Below are 21,226 nucleotides of genomic sequence, written 5' to 3'. Positions count from 1 at the left end.
CTATTGCAATCTAACCACAAATGTATTGTAAGTTGACTAAAAAGGTAGCAGCTATAACTTGTTTATTGACTTTTATTTGTACATATTTAAGTCCTGAAACGTCAAGTCCAGACTAATTTTATTACTCTTTCTGACAAGCGCACCTCACAATAATAATAATGCAAAATATAAATTGGTAGAGACAGACCCGGTAGGAGAACAGAGCTAGATTGGTTACGATTATGAATCAGAACAGGCCAGATGGAAGAGATAGGTTTTAAGTTTAGATTTGATGGCTGAGAGGCTGGTAGCATCCAGAGGAACTTTGAACATTAACGGATATTCAATAATGCCTTCTACTCAACAGAAACATCCAGTTCCCCATGACTCAGATAACCAAATGAAGTTTTAAACAATAAACCCCCCACCCCAGCAAACCCCTATAATCTAGCTATATTTTCATGTTATATGTCTACCATTATAATACTTTCGTTTATTATGAATGTTTGTAACACTCACTATAATTATGAATTTTACCTGTAACCATTAGGATCTAGTGATTCTCAAATGGAAAGACATATATATAAAACATTTACATAGATAAATAAATAAACAGAAAGAAACTGAGTCAAAAGAGAGAAATCCAGGAAGAACTTGGGGGAATGACTATTACAGGACAGCGGTTAATCTAAGTCTTGGAGGGGTTTAACATAAAGATGTGGAAGAAACCAAGCCAAGAGTCAGGCAAGCTGGCATGTTGAGTAGACTAGCTAGTGCTCCTGCTTGGAAGCCATTTTATGGAATTTTAAAATGTGTTTCTATTTACATATTGCCTTACTCAAAACATTCACAAGGCAATTAACAATATTCATCTAAACATTAAAGAAAGATTTACAAATCATTAAAACAAAATACTTATCCTTATTACCTCTCAACCCCCGCTATCTGCCCCCACACCCATACTTCCTAGCTCGTAAGAACAAACATCAAAACATCACCTAATATGCAATAACCTTCTTCCTAAAGCCCTCCATTTAAGTTTTAAACAACAGACGGGCAAAGCAGGAGCCAAGGACCCATGTGACGTCAGGGGCTTCTTAAAACATCAGAGTAAATAAAGAAGGCTCAAGTCTCCAGAAAGGTTCCCCTTTCCATGAGGTGTGTCCCCAGTAATGTGCCACATCTTACAAATCCCTGCCTGCTGTGTGGCAGACCACATTCTCTCTCATCACAACATACTTTACAACTGCTTTCTCAGGAAGCAGCATTTACCTTTAGTGCGGTTGGGACGATTACTTTTGTAGATGAGTCTTCCAAACTCATTTTCTGTCTCCTTTCTACTCGGACATCTATGTAACTAATAAACAAAATAGAAAAAGATGTACAGACAAAATTTCAACCTTTAGCTTTATGGAATCTGTTACTTTGAGACAAAACACTACATTTCTTCTACAGTTATGGCTACAGTTTTCAGCTACATCTGTTTTTATTCGTGAGTTTCAGTGAGCTGAACGGCCCCTAATTAATCCATTTCTTCGAGGCTCCAGGCCTTTGTGTCCTTCATTGCTCTTTTCCATGTAGACTTCACAGTGCGGTTTCATTTCCATAGTCCCATTCCATTTGCCTTTCAGCTTGCAGAAATCTAATTGCAAGACTGATTAAGTCCCACACTAAGGTAAGTATCTCTCTCTTGATGAATGCCAATTTTTTACATAAAATGTGGGCACTGTATATTTAACGGTGCTATATACTGTAAATGTTTAATAGTAATGGGCTATTGATAATAGTAGATTATTGATTTATTAGCAAATATCTTACAGGCTGATTTTAAAACGAATGCCCATGCGCCCATACATGTGGGTATCAGCGTGCAAGCAAACATATGCTGGAATTTTAAATCATGCGTGCACTTGTGTGCGTATCTTTTAAAATATATCAACCGCGCTTTAAGTATGCTTCTAATTTTAAGAGGCTACTCAAGCACAACTAGTGTGTGTATCTTCCATAGGACTTTGTCGGCTTTTACTTGCGTACGTAGGCGGATTTTAAAACATGCTCACGTGAGGGTCAACCCAGTTTTTCCCAATTAGCCCACCGGTTTGCCCAGTTAATATCGAGGTCTTCCAGACCCCTCTGGTTCTTCATCCTGCTCACCCTCCAGTTGACCTGCACCCCTCACCCTGTCCTGTAAGCCTTAAAACTCGAGATCTACAGACTTGCTCCTCATCTGGAGCAGTAGTAATATTACGCAGATAAGCCGACGCACAGCGGTCTCCAGTTTTAAAATACGGAGTCACATGCGTAACTGTTGATCCCACGCCAGAACTCCCACGCTCTGCCCATGCCCCACCCTCTTATTTTGGACACATGCAGCAGTATATTTTGCGCGCACTTTGCAGCTTTTTAAAATCCGCTTTACTTGCGCGCGGCCCACATACGCATGTATGTGGGCATTTTTGCGCGAGCAGCGCTTCTAAAATCTACCTCTCACTGCGCAGTGTGGGGCGGATTTTAAGAGCCCTGCTCGCCTAAATCCGCCCAAATCCGGGCAGATTTAGGCGAGCAGGGCCCTGCGCGCCGGTGAGCCTATTTTACATAGGCTCATCGGCGCGCGCAGAGCCCCGGGACTCGCGTAAGTCCCGGGGTTCTCCGAGGGGGGCGTGTCGGGGGCGGGCCCGGTCGTCGCTGCGTTTAGGGGGCGTGTCGGCAGTGTTTTGGGGGCGGGTCCGGGGGCGTGGTTACGGCCCGGGGCGGTCCGGGGGCGTGGCCGCGCCCTCCGTACCCGCCCCCAGGTCGCGTCCCGGCGCGCTAGCGGCCTGCTGGCGCGCGGGGATTTACGCCTCCCTCCGGGAGGCGTAAATCCCCCGACAAAGGTAAGGATGGGGTTTAGACAGGGCCGGGCGGGTGGGTTAGGTAGGGGAAGGGAGGGGAAGGTGAGGGGAGGGCAAAAGAAAGTTCCCTCTGAGGCCGCTCCGATTTCGGAGCGGCCTCGGAGGGAACGGAGGTAGGCTGCGCGGCTCGGCGCGCGCCGGCTATACAGAATCCATAGCCTTGCGCGCGCCGATCCCGGATTTTATCGGCTCCGCGCGTATCTACTAAAATCCAGTGTACTTTTGCTTGCGCCTGATGCGCCAGCAAAAGTAGGCCAAATCGCGCGGTTTGAAAATCTACCCCTGTGCACTTATTCTTTGTTATGAAGGTTTAGTTTGTTACCCGCCCAAAACAAGCTGCACTGGGTGTTGCAGGCTATAAGCATTTTTAACATAAATAATGAAACCGCTGAAGGAAAATCACCCTTTTCATGTGTAGATCTCTACCTGTAACAATGTGGAATATATTGGGGAGGAACAGAGTGTAGTGTGAGTGTTTGGCTCTCCCATTTGGGAAAAGGTAAATGTGAGTTCCACTGACCACCATTTTACTTTGCAGAAGATTTTGTTTCCCCTCACTGGCTGTCCCCTGTTTTGACTTTGTTGAAGGGGGTAAAGGCCTCTGTGAGGTTCTCAAAACGAGACCTGGGAAGAGATGGAATCAGTCTTCCTTTATTCCTGATGAAACCATTTTAAGAATATTTAACTTATGAGCAGCAAGGAGTTTTTTCCCACCTTCCTGTGCGCAGGCATTTTCACTCTTTTCTGTAAAAGGATTTTGGAATATTGTTCTTGGGTTCCCATTAATTAGGGGCGCAATCATTTGTTTTGCTACTAACAAAGCAAGGGAGAAGTTGCTTTACTGAGAAGGGACCTGAGGATTATCTGCATCCAGAGGAGAAGAAGGAGAGAGGGGAGAAGGGACTTGGGGCCTTGTGCATCTACTGAAGATTTTGGGAGGAGTACAGATAGTATCAACCTGATACTATGAGGAGAAAAGGAGGTCTGGACTGAAACTATTGGGAAGGTAGGAGATTGGAGATTTTGTATTTGGGCACAAATCAAAACTGGATTCAACTCTCTCTTTGTCAATCACATGGGAGGGAAGCTCAAAAAACTTGCTCTTGAACCATGGGATGGGAAGACAAGAAAACTGACTTTACCATCTTAAGGTTTAATAAAACTCCAAGGAGTCACACATTTGTTTGAAAACACTTATAAAACATTGATAAGTGAACCAAACAGTTGTAAAGACTATTTTCATCATTTCAAAGCATCTCAGTAAAAGTAATGGAAACCAAGTCAGCATTCAGTGGGTTTTCTGCTGCCTAGTGACTGATACTCATCAGCGCTCCTATCACTGCCACAAGAACTTTGAACTGGGACAAGTGTTTGCAATGCATAGGGACCTTGAAAGTTCTTTTTCCTCCTGTTCAGGGAATTTCAGATATAAAAGTAATTTTATTATCAAGGGAAGTGGACCACCTAAAATTGTGATTTGAGATTATGACCTCTGGATCCACTATCTAGGACAAACTAGCTCAGGGGTTACACAAGTAACAAATAGCACTGGTAAAATATTACATTTTCCATAAAAATATATTGCTTTTTCTTCCCGATATATTTTCCTTCAATAAGTGAGTGAAAAAGTCATGCTGATTGGGTACGTTGTCCTCCGGTGGCATGGTTTGGAACCTTCTACTATAGCAGAGGTTTCTGACCTGTCCATACGCAGGTGTTCCGGCACGAGCACCTCAGTCATCATCAACGGTTTTCCTCAGTTGTGGTTTTTTCTGTGTCGTGTCGCATGCGGACGCAAATCTTCTTCTCCTCAGTCTCAGTTTTTTTCAGAAGATGTCAGTGAAGAAAGTCCCAGGTTTTACATATTGTTCCTGCGGGCACATCATGTCCACAACAGACAGACCCAACTATTGTTATTTATGCCTCGATCTGGGGCACGACCAAGCTGCGTTCAGGAACTATGGCCGCATGTCCCCTCGGGCCTGGAGGCAAAGGGCTGAGAAGATTGCCAGACTATGTGAGGAGGCGGGCTCCTCACCTACGGGCAGCTATGTGCCCTCTCCATGGTACTGAACTCAATATTCACTGAACCCAAAACCACAACCAAAAGATGCCCAGAAGAAGGCCTCCTCAGAAGACCCAACAACATCGGGCCATCAGAAGAAACAAAAACATCCCAAAGCGTCTGAAACCAGGCCCAAAAATATCAAGGCCAGTGTTTCATCGATGCAGTCATTGTCAGCGAAGCCGTCTGCCTCGACACATGGCAAACCAACGGAGGACTTCATTGAGCAAACTAAACTGAAGCCTTCTACTCTTACAATCGACTCATCGTCGAATGACGCACCCCAACACTAAGCTTCTGTGCCATCCCGCAGAGCATTGGCATCATCCCACAATGCAACAGCATCAGCCTGTGAAGCACCTGCATCTTCCCATGCCTCACTTGCGTCATCCTTTGACGCACCCCATCTGACCACGATGCCAAGTAGCAAGTGAAGCATAAGCACAGCACAAGGATGCCACTGGCACCATGCAACCATACTAGCCAAATGGATGCTCCACTTGGAGCCAAGCCAATTGCACCAACGCATTCAAAATTTCTAAAGCCTCCAAGGGATGATCCCCAAGACTTGCTGCTACTGCCAGCTCCTTGGGATGACCACCAACAGAGGGCCAGCGCTAAAGAGCTCCTAGGGCAGTGGTCCCCAATCCTGCACTGGGGGCCCACCAGCCAGTTGGGATTTCAGGATATCCACAATGAATAAATATATGCACATTTTCTCTTATGCATATTCATTGTGGATATCCTGAAAACCAGACTGGCTGGTGGGTTCCCAGGACAGGGTTGAGAACCACTGTCCATGGACATCCCATGACCTAGAAGTCGTGGTTGACGTCGAACCCATATTACAAACGTTCATACCTAGGCCTTGGTTCCCACGAGAGAGATCCCCATCAGTTATCTCATCGGGGTCTTCACAGTCACCAGATTTTCTTAAGTTTATCCTGTGAGACCAGATGGAAACATGAAGTCCCTCAGCTTCAGGAGCTGCTATACTCCAGGAGCAAGAAGATTGTGGAAGAGACATTATTCTTAAGGCCTCTTCATTCACCAGTCTCCGATATATAGAAGGCAACTGTGCAGCGCGTGCAATGCGGCTTACTTTGTCACCATCGGACTTTGTACAGCATCCGGCTATGTCACCAAGACATAGCTTTACAGAAGCCATTCAACAGATTTTGGCCATACTTTCGAGCTTCTTCTCATCCTGTCATCCAGAAGTCAGTTCTCCAAGGTTTCGTATCCCAAGTTCCGAGCATTTCGAAGTGGACCAAAGACGAGCCTCCCCGAAAACCAGGAAGCAAAGTCCAGGGAGCTTGAAGTCCCAGGAAACTTCCCGAGCATTCCCCTATTTCCTACCAATCTCCAATGCTATCACAGACCTCTTCAACGGATCTCCCATCTGATGAACCAGAGGACCCCTCAGAGCATACTTCCCCTCCTAAGGATCTAATATATCCAAAATTTGTGGAGAAGATAGGAGTTGCATTAAATATGGAGATCCAAAAAATCTGACCCCCATAAAGAAGTTTTCAGAATCTTCAAAATTTTGTATGTTCCTTCTGAACCAGCAGCTCTGCTTCCTCACTCTGTATTGGATTCAGTCCTTCTCAAATCTTGGGTCTTCTCACTCTAACTTGATATTTTCTTCCTTTTTTGGCTCATCAGTCTTCTCCTGCTCCTTTGGGCATACAGCTACATTGAAATCAGCCTCTACTGCACTATGGCATCATAGATCTTCATTCGCAACTACCTGGGCTGTTGCTCCACCTTTTAGCTCCCTTCCCTCCCCCCCCCCCCCCACCACCACACCTTCCTATTCAACCCAGCCATCACAGCAACAATGCACAGCCAGCAGCCAAGAACCATGGCTCCCTCTCCAGTAAATATAAATCTGGCTAGTAGGTATCATTGTCGTGGCAGACACTTCCTCCTCCCCAGCGGCTGTGAATGTTATCTCTGCAGAAGGCCATCCTTGGGTGGGTGTGAATAAGGCCCTGCATTATGGAGGGCCCCATCCCCAAAAGCAAAATTGGTTCGCCCTGGGCCCTACACCCTCCTATGTCAGCCCTGCCTCTGCAGCGCACCCAACTTCAACTTGTCCGCGAAACTGAAACCTGGTTCTGGAATCAGATACATTTTTTTATGGTTCAGCGCTGATTTTCAATGCATTGGACTTTAAACAATTTTTGAAATAACTAAAACGTTTCTATATGTGTTTCAAATAAGACTTTAAATGGTAGGCCTAACATTTGACAAAAATCTTATCACAAATATCAGCAAGTTTGATCCTACCTCACCACAGTGTGCGTGCATACAATGAACTCAGGCTTGGAGTTCCACTGATGGTAGGTGATATAGTAATGGGTCCGAAGCCAGATCCATTGTTGTCCTTTGGTCAGAAACCGATAACAGCAAGACTTCCCCTTGCCAAACTGCATCACTGTTAGTAGAAAATGTACACTGCATATAACAAATTTTAAAAATGTGAAAATGATAGCGTTCTCTCACAGAATCACACAACAACTTTATGACCACAATGGTCATAGCAAGCAACATTTTATGCACACCTTATTACCTGAATCATTGGGCTACATTACAGTTATACTGGAAGGGACCATCTGACCACTGATACATGCATGCTATTTTTTAAGACTATCACAACAAAAATAACATACATACATATTACATACAACAAATACAATATGTATAATTTAAATAATAATACTTGACATGCGTATGGTATTGCTGGGTCTTAGGTCCCAGTAATGGTGTATCTATGGCACACATGCCAAAAATGGCATTCATAACCAACTTTACTGGCACTCAACAGGCAGAACTCCAAGCTAAATGTGAATGACATTACGCTGGCATTTGCCACCCACCAGCCTGATAATGTGGGACTTTATGGCACGACTTCAAACGAGGAGTCACATTGCTGATCTAGGTGATTTCTCTATAAGCTTTTTTTCTGGCAGGTGTAGTAATGTCAGCATAGCTGCATTTTCTAAAAGTGCATTTATTTTCTTTCAAAACACTGGTCTTCCCCAAAATGTTCCTTCAAATGCAATCTGTAAAACCAACACCCCTTTCCTTCTTTGCTTTTCCCCATTCGTTAGCCTAGCTCAAAAGTCAGCAGGCTTAATTTATTAATTCATTTTTTCAGCACAAAACCGTTTTGTAAATCTTGCATTTTGGCTTTAAAACATTTCTTGACCATGAAGAAATGGATTTCTTCTCAGAATACTGTCGAGTCTTATTCTTGGGAGAGAAGTGACACCCATGCATAAGTACATGGATAAGCACAGAGGATGCCTCGTGGCAAGGAGGATAGTAATGAAGCAATGGAGTAACCTGCATGAGGCAGTGGTTATAACCCAAAACGGCACTGGTATGACTGCACCGAGCTTCCAAGAAGGCATTAGGTACTCTGTATGGAACGGTGGTTGCAACCCTAGACAGTAACGATACAACAGCATTGGACTTTCAGGAAGGCTGGGGCGACCCGCATGGAGGGACCATGGTTAAAATCCAATCTTCAACAAGCAATGGAAGGCTAGATTTTTTTTTTTTTTTTTTTTTTTTTACAACAGCCTCACTAACATTGGTGGCTGTGGGGATTATGCAACACTTGGTAATAAGACATAGAAGAGGTCCCTGATGTTGGCTTAAACATTGCTTTTGTAAGAATCAAAGTTTAACATGGAAAAGCCTGAAATGGCCTATCAGCTGAGATGGTAGAGGCCATCACTGCAGCAGATTTTGGGCATGCTTGGGACACATATGAAAGGCACCAGTTGAAAAGGATAACAGTTAAGAAGTCGGGAAAGAGGAAGTTGGCATTGGGTTGCATAGGGGAGTTAATTTCTGCATTGAACTGGACAAATCTCAACTGGGGAGATTAAATGGGTCATTTTGGTCTTTATTTGCCATTGTTTACTATATTGAATTGTTGCTATGCATCAATAATATCGATTCCAATATGTAAATATTTTCTAGTTATCTTTTCATGAATACTTATATTTTAAAAGCTTATCCTGGAGCACTGAGACATTTTTGAAAAGCCTTCTTTAAAATAGGAACTACAGTGAATGCATGCTTTGCTGAGTCTAGACTAGCGGTGGCCAACTCTTGTCCTCAAGTCACAAATAGGCCTGGTTTTCAAGATATACACAATGTGTATGCATGAGAGATTTGCATGCACTGTCTCCATTGTACGCAAATATGCCACATGCATATTCATTGTGGATCTCCTGAAAACCAGGTCTGTTTGTGGTTCTTGAGGAATGGAGTTAGTCACCCGTGGTCTAGGCCTTGGACAAAGCATTGCCACATTCACTCAGAATCAGGAGTCAACTTCTGAGCAGGACAAGCTGATGGACAGTTTTATCCCAAAGCCATCACCTCAGTTTATCAAACATGCAAGAAGCCATTATGGGAGCAACTTTCAAATTGTCTGCGGGTAGTTTGTAACTGCAGACATTACACCAATTTTCAAAGAGAAAAAGTTCCCTTTGAAAATTGACTTGGAAAAAATATGTGCACAGACCTGCACCTGTCTGGGTACTTTTTCCGGGAAAATGTATATATGTACTCATGAAACTTCAAAAAGCATGCACACAAGTGCTAACTCCTCCCCAGCCCGGCCTCTGGGAGTGCCTCTCCTAGCTGTGCTGAAAGAGGCACATTTAGTGGTACCACGCAAGGAACGTTCTGTGCAGATAAGGTAGGCAATTGTCAAAGTCCCTATTTCTGAACATAAAATACTTTTTATGTGCAGCAATGGCTTTGAAAATTGCTTTCTATGTGAGCATTTCAGTTTTAGTTGCCTCCAAAATGTGTCCAAACTGAAATACTTCTTATAGGACTTATGTCGCTATGAGAGGGAAACAATAAAGTTTTAGTGAAAAGTCATTGCCTCTATAATTTTGAGTCGGGGGCATTTCAGGCCTCTTGATAAGACTCAGCTGAGTGTTGGCCTGAATTTGAGCTCATGGCACCTTGATTAAAACCTGTGACTTAAGGAGAAAATTATGCACGCACAGCCTGTATGCGAGTAGATTTATCTCTAAAGGCATTCCTGGGAGTGGGGTGGTGTAGGGTTTGTACTCACGTGCATACTTTTCCATGTTCAAAAGTATGCGGGTACGTTTTCCTGAAAAACGTTCTGTACCCAAATTTGCAGCTTCAGTTGTGTGCGGGTAGTTCTGCTGTAATCATTTTCCCAAGGGAAAGTACATTCCTACTCTCCCTTTGAAAACCGGTGTAAATTATGCATGCATTTGGTCACAATTTAGGTGGACTGTTACAAAATGATCTCCCTGTGCTTGCAGGATCCGGCTGAAGTCAAGGTATTCAAAATATGTGAAAGATTGAACCCCCTTGGTAATTAAGGACTATAAGCTCCAATGATGTCCAGGTTTATCATATCTAAATTGTTTGGAAGCACTGAGGTGAAATCCCAACTGAAGTGACGTTTATTGTGTTTCACCCTCCGCACATTTTTAAAAGATTTCATTTTGCAGGTTTTATCATTACGTAAAATCATTTTTTTAAACCATATGAATTTCTTAGTGGAATGTTTTGACTTGAAAATTTGAGAACACTGTGTGAAGGAAAACTTCCCTGGCCACGTGCTGTTCTCAGATTTTCAAGTGAACCCTTCCAAAGTGACTTCCTGGCCAAAGGGTTGAGTAGACAGATACAGAAAAAGCACTGTACCAGATGTGGTGGGGAAAGGAACTTCATTTGTCACCTGAACTCCCATGTTAATCAGACTCCCGCTGCCCTCGAACAGATGAGGTCTACTGAGGAAGCCAGGCAAGCTCAGCCAATGTAATACTTACACTGCTCATGGCATCTTGCTAGAAGCTCCAAGTCATCTACGTGGTAATAATCATAGCCAGAAGTACCCAGCACTTCAAAAGGCAGATATCCTATAATTGGTGGCGCTCTGTATATCAACACAAAATAGAATAATGCCACTTAAAAAAAACAACACATTGTGAGAATTTCTTTTAATTGAGGGAGGCACATGCAGAATAAGAAAAAAAATAATAAACCTTTCTGAATAGGTTCCAAGCAAGGAATGCTGTTCCTTCAGATCCTAGTCACTATTCCTTCTAAACTGCGCGATGTGTGCGGCCATGCACACTTTTACTCCCCCTCCTCCCCTTCGTAGAGGGATCAGATCGGGCAGGGATAAACCAAACCCCTGCCCGATCCGATCAGTGGCATCACAACTCCCTACACTCCATCCTGGGAAGCAGACGTCGCGCTTATGCAAATGTCATCTCCTGCTGCCATGGGGGCCATTCTCGCAGCTCTTACCGCAAGATCAGCCCCGCGGCAGCAGGAGATGACGTCTGGATAAACGCGAGTCCTTCTGCCACTCACCTCACAACTTGGCAGGCCGCCACAGAGGGAGTCTTGTCCTGCGGCGGCTGAAAAGAGAGGATGTGGTGGCTGCCAGGGGACCCCCATCCTGCTGGTGGTCAAAGAGAGGAAGAGGACGTGATGGATGCCAGTGGACCCCCTTCCTGTTGGCAGCTGAAGATAAGGCCCAGGCCCTGTGTGTGTGTGAGTACCTGGGTGTGGGGGTGAGAGCCAGGCTGTGTGTGTGGTGGGGGAAGGGGTGACTACCTGTGTGTGGGTGTGGATGTCTACCTGGATGGGTGAGATTCTGTGTATATCTGGGTGAGAGGCTGCATGTATGTGGGGGGTTAAGAACCTGTGTGTGTGTGGATGGGGCTGGGTGAGTAAGAGGCAGTGTGTGTGTGTGTGTGTGTGTGTGTGCGTGTGTGGGGCTGCGTGAGATCCTGTGGGTGGGACTGTATGTATGCCTGCCTGTGTATGTGTGTGTGGGGGAGGGCAAGAGCCTGTGGGTGTGAGAACCTGGGTGTCTGCCAGTGTGTGGGTATGGATGGAGGGAGGAAGGGAAGAAAACAGGTGGAGAAAGAAAAGTGCCCCTGTGAAAGGAATTGGGAAAAGGCTAAGAAAGGGAACATGGAAAAAAAAAAAAGCCTGGGACCAACAGATTAGAAAAATAAGATCAGACAACAAAGGTAAAAAACATTTATTTTGAATTTTTAGTGATTGTCATATGTTATCTTTCGAGCCGATACAGTAAAGTCCGCGGGAGAGCAGGCGAACGCCCACTCTCCTGGCACGCGCACAGGCCACTCTCCTGTCCGCGCGATTCAGTATGCAAATTAGGCCCGGCAGTAAAAACAGGCAAAAGGAGGCGCTAGGGACATAGCACGTCCCTAGCACCTCCTTTTGGACTGGAGCGGCGGCTGTCAGCGGGTTTGACAGCCGATGCTCAATTTTGCCGGCATCGGTTCTCAAGCCCGCTGACAGCCACGGGTTCGTAAACCGGACGCTGGCAAAATTGAGCGTCCGGTTTTCAACCCACGAGCTGACTTCAAATTTTTTTTTTTGCTTTTGGTAACTTTCGGGACCTCCAACTTAATATCGCCATGATATTAGTCGGCGGGTGCACAGAAAAGCAGTTTTTATTGCTTATCTGTGCACTTTCCCGGTGCCCGGAGAAATTAACGCCTACCTTTGGGTAGATGCTAATTTCTGAAAGTAAAATGTGCGGCGTGGCTGCACAGTTTCCTTTCTGAATCGCGCGGGAATACCTAATAGGGCCATCAACATGCATTTGCATGTTGCGGGCGCTATTAGGTTTGGGGGGGGGGGGTTGGACGCGCGTTTCTGGCCCCTTACTGAATAAGGGGTAACACTAGTGCGTCGAAAACACACGTCCAATCGAGGGTTAACAGTGCGCTCCGTCGGAGCGCACTGTACTATATCGGCCCATTAGGGAATGTGCATTACATATTTGTATTTTGTTCTTTCTTCAGTTTTCCACTGTTCAATCCGGTTTCTCGGGTTTTCCATTTTATTTTTGTCTGCATGTTTCTGTTTCTAATTTGTAGTCCCTTATTCTATATTAGGTAAGGGTCTGTCTGTGTTCTGCATGTGTAAGTGAGTTTGCAGTATTTCTGCTCGCATGTAGTTTTTCTGTAGGGATTTATTCTGTTAACCCCAGTAGGTGGTGTATTAGTGTTCTAGGGCATGGCATAATATTTGCATTGCTGCCATGTCATAGATAAGGCTGCTAGAGTCCTGAGGGGGTTTGTTTTACTTCTCAAAGTGTTCCTGAGATAAGTGTGTGTATGTGGAAGAAAAGGAGAATTGAGTGAGTGTGCATGTATGTGAGAGTCTGGGGCATGAATGAGAGTGAATGTGTGTGAGTGTGCTTGTATGTGTGTGAAAGAGTATGAGAGTGAATAGGCAAGTGAGTTAGTGTGTGTGTAAGTGAGATCGTTTGTGTGCATGCTGTGCCAATGTTGTCTCTAAGGACTGGGCTGCTGTGAGCATAAAATCGATAGGCTTTTTGCATCAAAGGTAGTGCTCAAAGGGTAATAAAACCAAACATTTTGCACACGGCAACCCAGTCTTTAGAGGGAACAATGGGATGCACAGAAAAGATTGACACCCCTAGTTTATATTCTGCAGATCAAAGCTGAAGTAAAAACTCCACCCTCTCCCAATTCCATTTTATTTTCCTAACAGGTTTTCATGTTAGCAGGTCCAGTGAAGCATATTGCCTACTTATTTATTTAAGGAAATAAATTGGCTTTCCACTAAGCGTGTGCTTATCATGGACCACTGATTTTCCTGGAAATATTGGCACATAAAATACACATGTATTTATTATGTTTCATATATACGCTTCCAAACGTAGACTTGAAAACTGTGTCAATGGAAAAGGAAAACAAAAATATATAATGATGTACAGATAGATGACTGAAAATATGTTCTGTATAGAGGGAATCAGGAAATACGATTTACGTACACTAAGCATGACATTACATCCCCTGAGATTAAACATTTTCAACCTCCCTGCTTGATGGACACAGTTGAAACCATTTTACTAACGGGGCAACCAAGATTAGAAAGGTACAGAACTAATCAGTGGTGTACACTGATTTTCTTCCTCCATACCTTCCATATCATCTCTGACTCACACCAATGGGAGAGCTTGTTCTCCTCGCACCCTTTTCAGATCTGGGACACTGCATGTCACAGACAAGCCGAGCATCGCAGCAGCTGGTTGGTAATCAGATATATGCACCAGAACTTTTCTGCTGTCCCAAACAGGCTCATTGGTATAGAAGGGAGACTGCAATCTACTGCCATTCAACATCACAAAGGTGACAATTTTCAACATATTTTAGATGCATAAACGAGAATCGATCCATGGAAAAAGAAAAAAAGTTTGAAAATTGCCCTCCTTAGTGTGTGTAAAATCAGGTGGGGGTTGGATTGGTTCAGGGGAGGGAAGGTAGCTGCGGAATTTCATTTGGAAAAGTGCCTGCATTCCCCTGCCAACCTGCATTTTCAAAGGGAAACACCATAGGGAGTTTCTCTTTGAAAGTTTGCTTGCAAGCCTGTGGGTACAAAGCCTGCAAGCACCACGGGCAGTCTCAAAATTGCCCTTGAAATGACTAATAGGTCTCAATGAATATTTGGCACAGTAATAATAATTAGGGCACACATCGTAAACATTTACAAACAGTCCAACACTCCAAAAGAATATATAAAGCAGAACTCTATTCTTTATAATCCACACATAGCAAATGTGAATTGATAAGAAAACAAAATCAGTTGTAAATCGGATGCCTGCGGTGTCACCAACCTGTGATCCAAGAACAAAAACTTCCATTCCAGACTGTGCCTGGAAGTGAACTCTTCCAGAGGCTCTTCAACTAGACACATCTCCTGCAATGCAAAGAAAACACTTTCAGCAGAGCAGTTCTCATCAGTTTGCCATCTACAAATGTGATGCAAACTATTTCAATATTTAGTAAATTTAATTAAAACAACACGTGACATCCAAGTTTGATGTAGATTTGTTTTAAGAACAGCAGCAAAAAGGCAGAATGCCTCGCCGCACACCTTTCCCATTTGTGAAATGTTCCTCTCTGAAGCGCTATAGATTTAATTTGATAAGGGAAGCATATATCACAACAGAACAGATTTTTACTTTGTATGCAATTGAATTTGAAGAGGAAAAATCATCTGACCAGAATTTAGATGTTGTGTTGCCGCTGAGAAAATTAAAGACACAGATGACCTATGTCCCTTCCTTTTTTTTTTTTTTTAACTAACTGTACCCTGTAGAGTAATACACGATGGACGCCAAGCACTTGGAGTACCTTTACAGATGACATTATCTGTCTGAAAAAGCTTGGCACAGAACATCACGGTAATAACAGCTACATGATGCTTTGCTCCACAATCCATTTTGCATCCCACACAGAATTACCATTCCAAAGACATACAAGATCAGGCTGGCTCGGTCCTTTTGCAGCAGTTACCTTCATAAACACTTTTACTCAGACCTGCAATGTGTACTCTACTATGCTGCATTGCTGCTGATTAGCCACAAGGCCCGGCTATGCAGTCCCATTTTCAGCATTAGCAATTCAGGCACGGCTAATCTGCTTTCCATCAGGTTAGGCAGTAAAGTGGTACTGAGATACAGAAAAGGGTACAGCTTAGGTTCACAAAAGAAAAGAGAGATATTGAGACATTTTAAGAGAGGAGAATTAAAAAAAATAGCACAAGAAATAATAGAAAGGTGCATGCAATGTAGATGAACTGCTCAGATATAGAACACCAAACTATGTCATTTTTGGTTGGGTATGTGGTAAGCAACTCCTCATTATCACTATTTGTACTACTCGAGTCTCCTCTTTAGCACTGCTTTTACTGAGCTACCTAAAACTGAATGTAATGAATTAAAAATCAAAAGGTGGCTAGTGCCTACTCCCTTCTGGCACCGATACATCCAAATACTGCAGGGACTGTACTTACTTTTAAAAACTGAGGCGTTGCTAATCGAACAGTAGCGACAAAACAGATTTGCTTTCCAAGTGGTAATCTGTAAGGCCTTGAAACAGTTCCATCAAAGCCATTGCAAGAGGAGTTAGGCACTGGGAAGAGGAAATATCAAAGACAGTTATTCTAATATTGCACCAACTGCTAGCACTGATAATTCCAGAGCTGGTCATGAACCTTACTTATTCAGTCTGAGCTTTTATCCAAATGGAATCCCAGTGTTCAGGGCTCCTTTCATGACATATTCATAAAATAAGAAAAAAAAATCTGATGACATTCAGCACAGTTATCAAAGTATGTGTTTTATATCAGTTTTAAATACTGGGATATTATTATATGGCTTCTCACCTCTAAATAGAGGTATATATATTAGAGATGTGCATTCGTTTTTGCCGAACTGGAAAATTGCAACGAAATTGTCCAATTCGGCATGTTTCAGGGAGCCCGAAAAAAATCAGGGTTTTCCTGTTTTTTCGCAAAAATTCGTCTTTCCGATTAGTGCGCACTAACGGGAGTCAGTGCGCGCTAACTCCCCGTTAGTGCGCACTAAGTCCTGTTAGTGCGCACTAACAAAAACTAACAAAAAGTAACAAAATCTAACGGTTTTTGTTAGTGCGCGCTAACAGGAGTTAGCGCGCACTAACGGGGAGTTAGCGCGCACTAACTAAAAATCGATTTTTCGCGAAAAAAAAGACCCGAACCGAAAAAAAACGACATTTTCCATGGCGGCCGAAAAACGAAGAACGACATGAACACAAAAAACGATGCACATCTCTAATATATATATTTTTGCACAGTTATGGTTATATGTGTTGGTGTAGTTGAAAGACAATTGTAATTGTGGGAATACATTATATCGATTCATTGGTTTTTAATCTTTCAGCAGATGTACTGGAGGCAGTGTTCACAATCCCCAGAGGACAGAGAATCCAAGTTACTGCAACCCTACTGGCCAAATTCAGAGGGCGTGCCAGCCAGGTTCCAGATGGAGCTGTGGTCTGTGACCCCCTGGGCCAAGGACTGCAATGGCTGAATTTGTTGGAAAAGGATTATAAATGGGGTAAACCCCCCCCCGAAGTAGTTATGAATGATAGTTCATGATTCTGGTAGAGGTGGAGGCCCAACGCATCAGTAGGAAACAGCCGGCTCCCTGCCCCTCTTCTGCCCCCCGCAAAAGTTACAAAATTTATATCAGGAACCTCTTGTTAGGTGCTGATCTTTTGCTAGAGCATGGGGAGAACAATTTTCACAGTGATTTACTCTGGAACTTGCTCTCTCTCGAGCTGGCTATAATTGTATGATATCCCAAAGTGCAAGTACTTTTAACCGGACTGTGAGAAGGCGATGCCAGATTCTACCATGCTTAGATCAGGAAGGAAAATAATGTGCATGGATTGGGTTTTAAAAATCCAAGCTCTAGGGCTGTTGTGAATAAAAGACGGATAAGTAAGCCAGGAATATAAGAAGGCTCAAATTGCATTAGTCAACATGGAAGAAAATAAGGCTCATTTTGCACCAGTTTATTCTTGCATCTATTGAAACAGAAGACAAGAAGGCTCGAGTTGGAGTAGTGAATACGGGACGATTCTCGTACAATTGGAATGTTGAAGGGCAACTCCTGAAGCAGGACTTTTTTTGTCCGAAACATGATCATGTCGGGTGACCAACTAACGGATGAGTATTAGAGCTCCTCTTATATCTGTGGATAGTGTGCATGTTTTGAAAAATAAGTGTGAGAAAATTAATAAGAGTACATTGAGACCTTGGAGATTTTATTATAAATACAAATACATAAACAAAAAAATGATGTTATAAATTAAAGCAAGGTGACCCTAGACCGAAACAGAGTCTGTGATATTATACAGACCCTTGGAATAAGGGGCCTACAAATATCTGGTGAAAGATTTGGATACTAGTTCTAGATTTACTGGTTGTACCATTTATTTGGATTTGTGGACACACACTACGGTACACTAGAATACAGTGGTTTTTGTGGGGAAGAGGTTGTGATTGATATCGATAGTTTAAAACTAGACAGCCACCAAATAATTATACAGAAAATGGAAAAACGCATTATTCAAAGCACTCTCACTGCTAGGCTATGGAGGGATTCTCCCACAATCCTGATGTATCAAGATATTCTCATGAAATAAATCATATAGACTTAAATGACAGGAGTCGAATCGTACCTCATAGACTAGCCAATTTATTAAAGCATGAGATTTCTAGAACAGAGCCCATCAGATGTCCTCGAAAGCTCATGCTTTAATAAATTGGTTAGTCTATAAGGTACCACTCGTCTCCTGACATTTTTGCTACACCAGACTAGCACAGCTATCCCTCTAGGAGATTTTTTACTAAATAAACTCAGAGAGAAATACCTAGACTTCATCTCAACAGTAGTCTGGAGGAGGAGGAACAGAGATCAGTTACTTGATGACAAAATCCATCTTCTCTTTTCATAACCTTTCCACATGAATAAAATTCTCAAATACACAAAGTTGCAGAACATTTCCCATTGTGGTCATCAATAAGAAACACTCTTTCCCTCAAATATAAAACTCCACTACGTTAATCTTGTAGTAGATCATCTCCACCCACAACATATACCTTTATGTTTACCATTGTCAACATTTTCATGAGCACACCCTGTGACAGAGGTGTGAACTATTTCTTCACTATACATCGCTAATCTATAAGAATTAAACTTCATGGGACTATCAAATGAAAAACTCCAAATCTTCTCACTTCTACTCTGCTCAAAACACCTTCATACTCTAAAAATAAAAATGTAATTAGTAATGGCTGTAATAAAATATAAATACTGGTAATAGTCTAATCCATTAGTCTATAAATCCTGAAATACAATATGTCAATAACATGGCAACAGATATGAATCAAAGCAAGTCAGAAAACATTTTACAAAGATTTTATTAATCTTTATGGTAAGGCCTTTTTTGTCAAGCTTAACAAATGTACTTCAAAATTCAACCAGTTAGTTAACCCTACCAAAGACTGTTATTTCCTCAATAAACAACATCATTTTAAATCAAAATATATATAGGCTATGGTTTTGTTTTCTTCCTCAAAGTAATAACTTAATGTCCAGAGTATGGAAAGTCCAAATCTAGTATAAATCAGACCAGGCCATTGGTCATCAACTTTAACTTAGCATGGTCTACTGATGTAGTAATATTGCCTCCCTTCATAGGACTTGCAATAAAACATAGGAGAACAAGCACACAAACAAACATGAATATTGAAACGTTCAAAGTCCAGTCCTCAAAAAACAGAATTATTATTATTTTTTTTAATATTCAATACACATGATAATGTTTGGGGTGAGTCCCATCCAGTAAGATCGTCTCATATTTACATCTGCAGGCTCCTCCAGGTAAAACATGCAATACAAAATGTTTACATATATTTTGGCCCTGCTTCATTTGTTCCAAACGATTCACGGTTTGTTGGAACATCGGATGGCTTCTGAATTTTAATAAACTAAGCCTTGATGTCCTCCTTCTCCCACTCATTGCACCACCTCTCAGCACAATCCATAATATTGAGGGGCACAAAAGAATAATGGGACCCAAAGAAACATGGCACTCTCCTAACCACAATCCGGTCTGCCTAGGACAATCATGTTAAAAGTTTCATTTTTTGGTGAACTTCCCAGGCTCACTAAGCATTCGAGATGGGCATAGCTGAACAGTCCACTTCTAGTAAGGAAGACAAGCCACTCCAAATTTCAGCTCCCTGTGTTGACTCACGATCTCCCTACTCCTTCCTCTATAAAGGGGAGGAAGCTCCACATGAGCTGTGACCTCTCATGGGGCTTCCCTCACTAAAACCCAGAGGAGGAGACACTACGTCCTGGCTCCTTAGCCAAAGTCAAGTATTCTTGCAAACTGTCTGGCTTAGGAGGTACTGGTGGTGGATCTTTCTGGAAAGTTGATGTTCCGTCATCCTCATCAAAGCCCATATCCATTTGGCTAAGATTCTCCAATGCCTCAGTCCATTTTTCAATTGCACCAGCTTCAACATGCAAGGGAAAACAGCAGCTTAATGACCTCTTGTTCATGCACTTGCTGCAACAGAGGCAAGGGATGAGATGGCCGCCCCTTGCCCCCCAGCATGGTACAGGTCAAATTATCAAGAGGGACAAAGTGGGGTGGGGTTCTCTTTGTAGTCTGGCCTTTCAGTGATTTCAAATGCTGTGCAAGGGAGAAAGCAGGGGTCAGATATCCCAGAGGAGTGGCAGGGTGTTAGTGATAAACATGCCACACTCCCAGGATCCCTAAGACCTGCTTCCCACCTTTTCCCCATCATTTTCCCCTGGAGAAGTGGAAGATGAATGAATGGTGGGGGTCTTTGTGTGGCACACTCTCTCCGGGCTGGTGCAAGGGCATTAGACACCCTAGATGAACTTTACAGCCTTGCGCCCATGCCCGCCCCTCCCCCCCCCCCCACCGCCCTCATCTCACACAATTAAAAATTCTGCATGTATAATAATCAATTTTACATGAAAAAGTTTTCTTAGGTTAAAATATCACAAACCTGCAAATAACAAACTTGGAATGCATATGGTATTAAACCTATAGTAATGAGAGAAAAAACAGGGGGAGGAGTCAAGATGGCCGTGGCTGGAGGACGCTAAGTCTCACTGCTCCGCTTTCCAGTTTCTTTATTTCTTTATTTCCTATTGAATTTCTCATGAAATGCCACACAAGAGGAAGGGAAAGGTGAGAGTTTATCCACCGGACTCACCTGGCCCTGTCGGGCAGCGTTTTATCACCGACTTCGCGATCCCTGGCTCTGCTGCGGGGGCTTCAAACGCCGCTGCGGAAGCACCGAGAGGAGCGGCGTTTTCGCCAGGCGAGATCACCTTGAGCCCACCCCCCGAGGACCGCAGTGCAGCTCTCCCCTCCGCGGAACCGATGGAGCTGGGTTCCTGGACGCATGCGTCGGTGGCTAAACGCAGCATGGTGGATTCATCGACCAAGCGGTAGTTGGGACAGGCCCACCTCCCCCGACTTTGGGTCGTGAGGACTCCTGGGAGGTAACTCTCGAGTACAGGAGTCGATTCTCCAGGAACATCAGGGGAGAGACCGCGTCAGGAGGAGGTAGGGGTAAATACCTTGGATCCCTCGGAGATTGAGAAACCTGCAGAGATAACATTAGAATCCCTCTGGGATCTAATGGCGGGAATGGCCCGAACCCTCAGAGCTCAGTCTCAATTATTGGGCAAATTTGAGAAAAAATTGGATTTGGTGGATAAAGAACGTTCCCAGAAACTACAAGAACATGCTACTGTTGTACAGGGTATGTCTGTTAATGTAAAGCAAGCTCAAGATTTCAATACCACTCTCATGAAGGA

At 43.4% G+C, this 21,226-nt stretch overlaps 1 protein-coding gene across 2 annotated transcripts in view; it reads right to left on the bottom strand.

The window, feature by feature from the left end:
* LOC115093104 (neuronal PAS domain-containing protein 2-like) overlaps positions 1-21,226 on the bottom strand; it is a 260,661-nt gene that overhangs the window by 50,182 nt on the left and 189,253 nt on the right. For both annotated transcript variants that reach the window (XM_029604797.1, XM_029604796.1), the window contains exons 8-12: positions 15,826-15,944; positions 14,645-14,727; positions 10,782-10,888; positions 7,231-7,378; positions 1,252-1,336 (exon numbers count right to left, since the gene is read on the bottom strand). In XM_029604797.1, coding sequence (XP_029460657.1) covers positions 1,252-1,336; positions 7,231-7,378; positions 10,782-10,888; positions 14,645-14,727; positions 15,826-15,944 — 542 coding nt within the window. The remainder of the gene's footprint in view (positions 1-1,251; positions 1,337-7,230; positions 7,379-10,781; positions 10,889-14,644; positions 14,728-15,825; positions 15,945-21,226) is intronic.

The sequence above is a fragment of the Rhinatrema bivittatum genome, chromosome 5 (assembly GCF_901001135.1).
Source record: "Rhinatrema bivittatum chromosome 5, aRhiBiv1.1, whole genome shotgun sequence".
Classification (NCBI taxonomy): domain Eukaryota; kingdom Metazoa; phylum Chordata; class Amphibia; order Gymnophiona; family Rhinatrematidae; genus Rhinatrema; species Rhinatrema bivittatum.
This window is presented reverse-complemented; position numbering and strand designations above follow the sequence as displayed.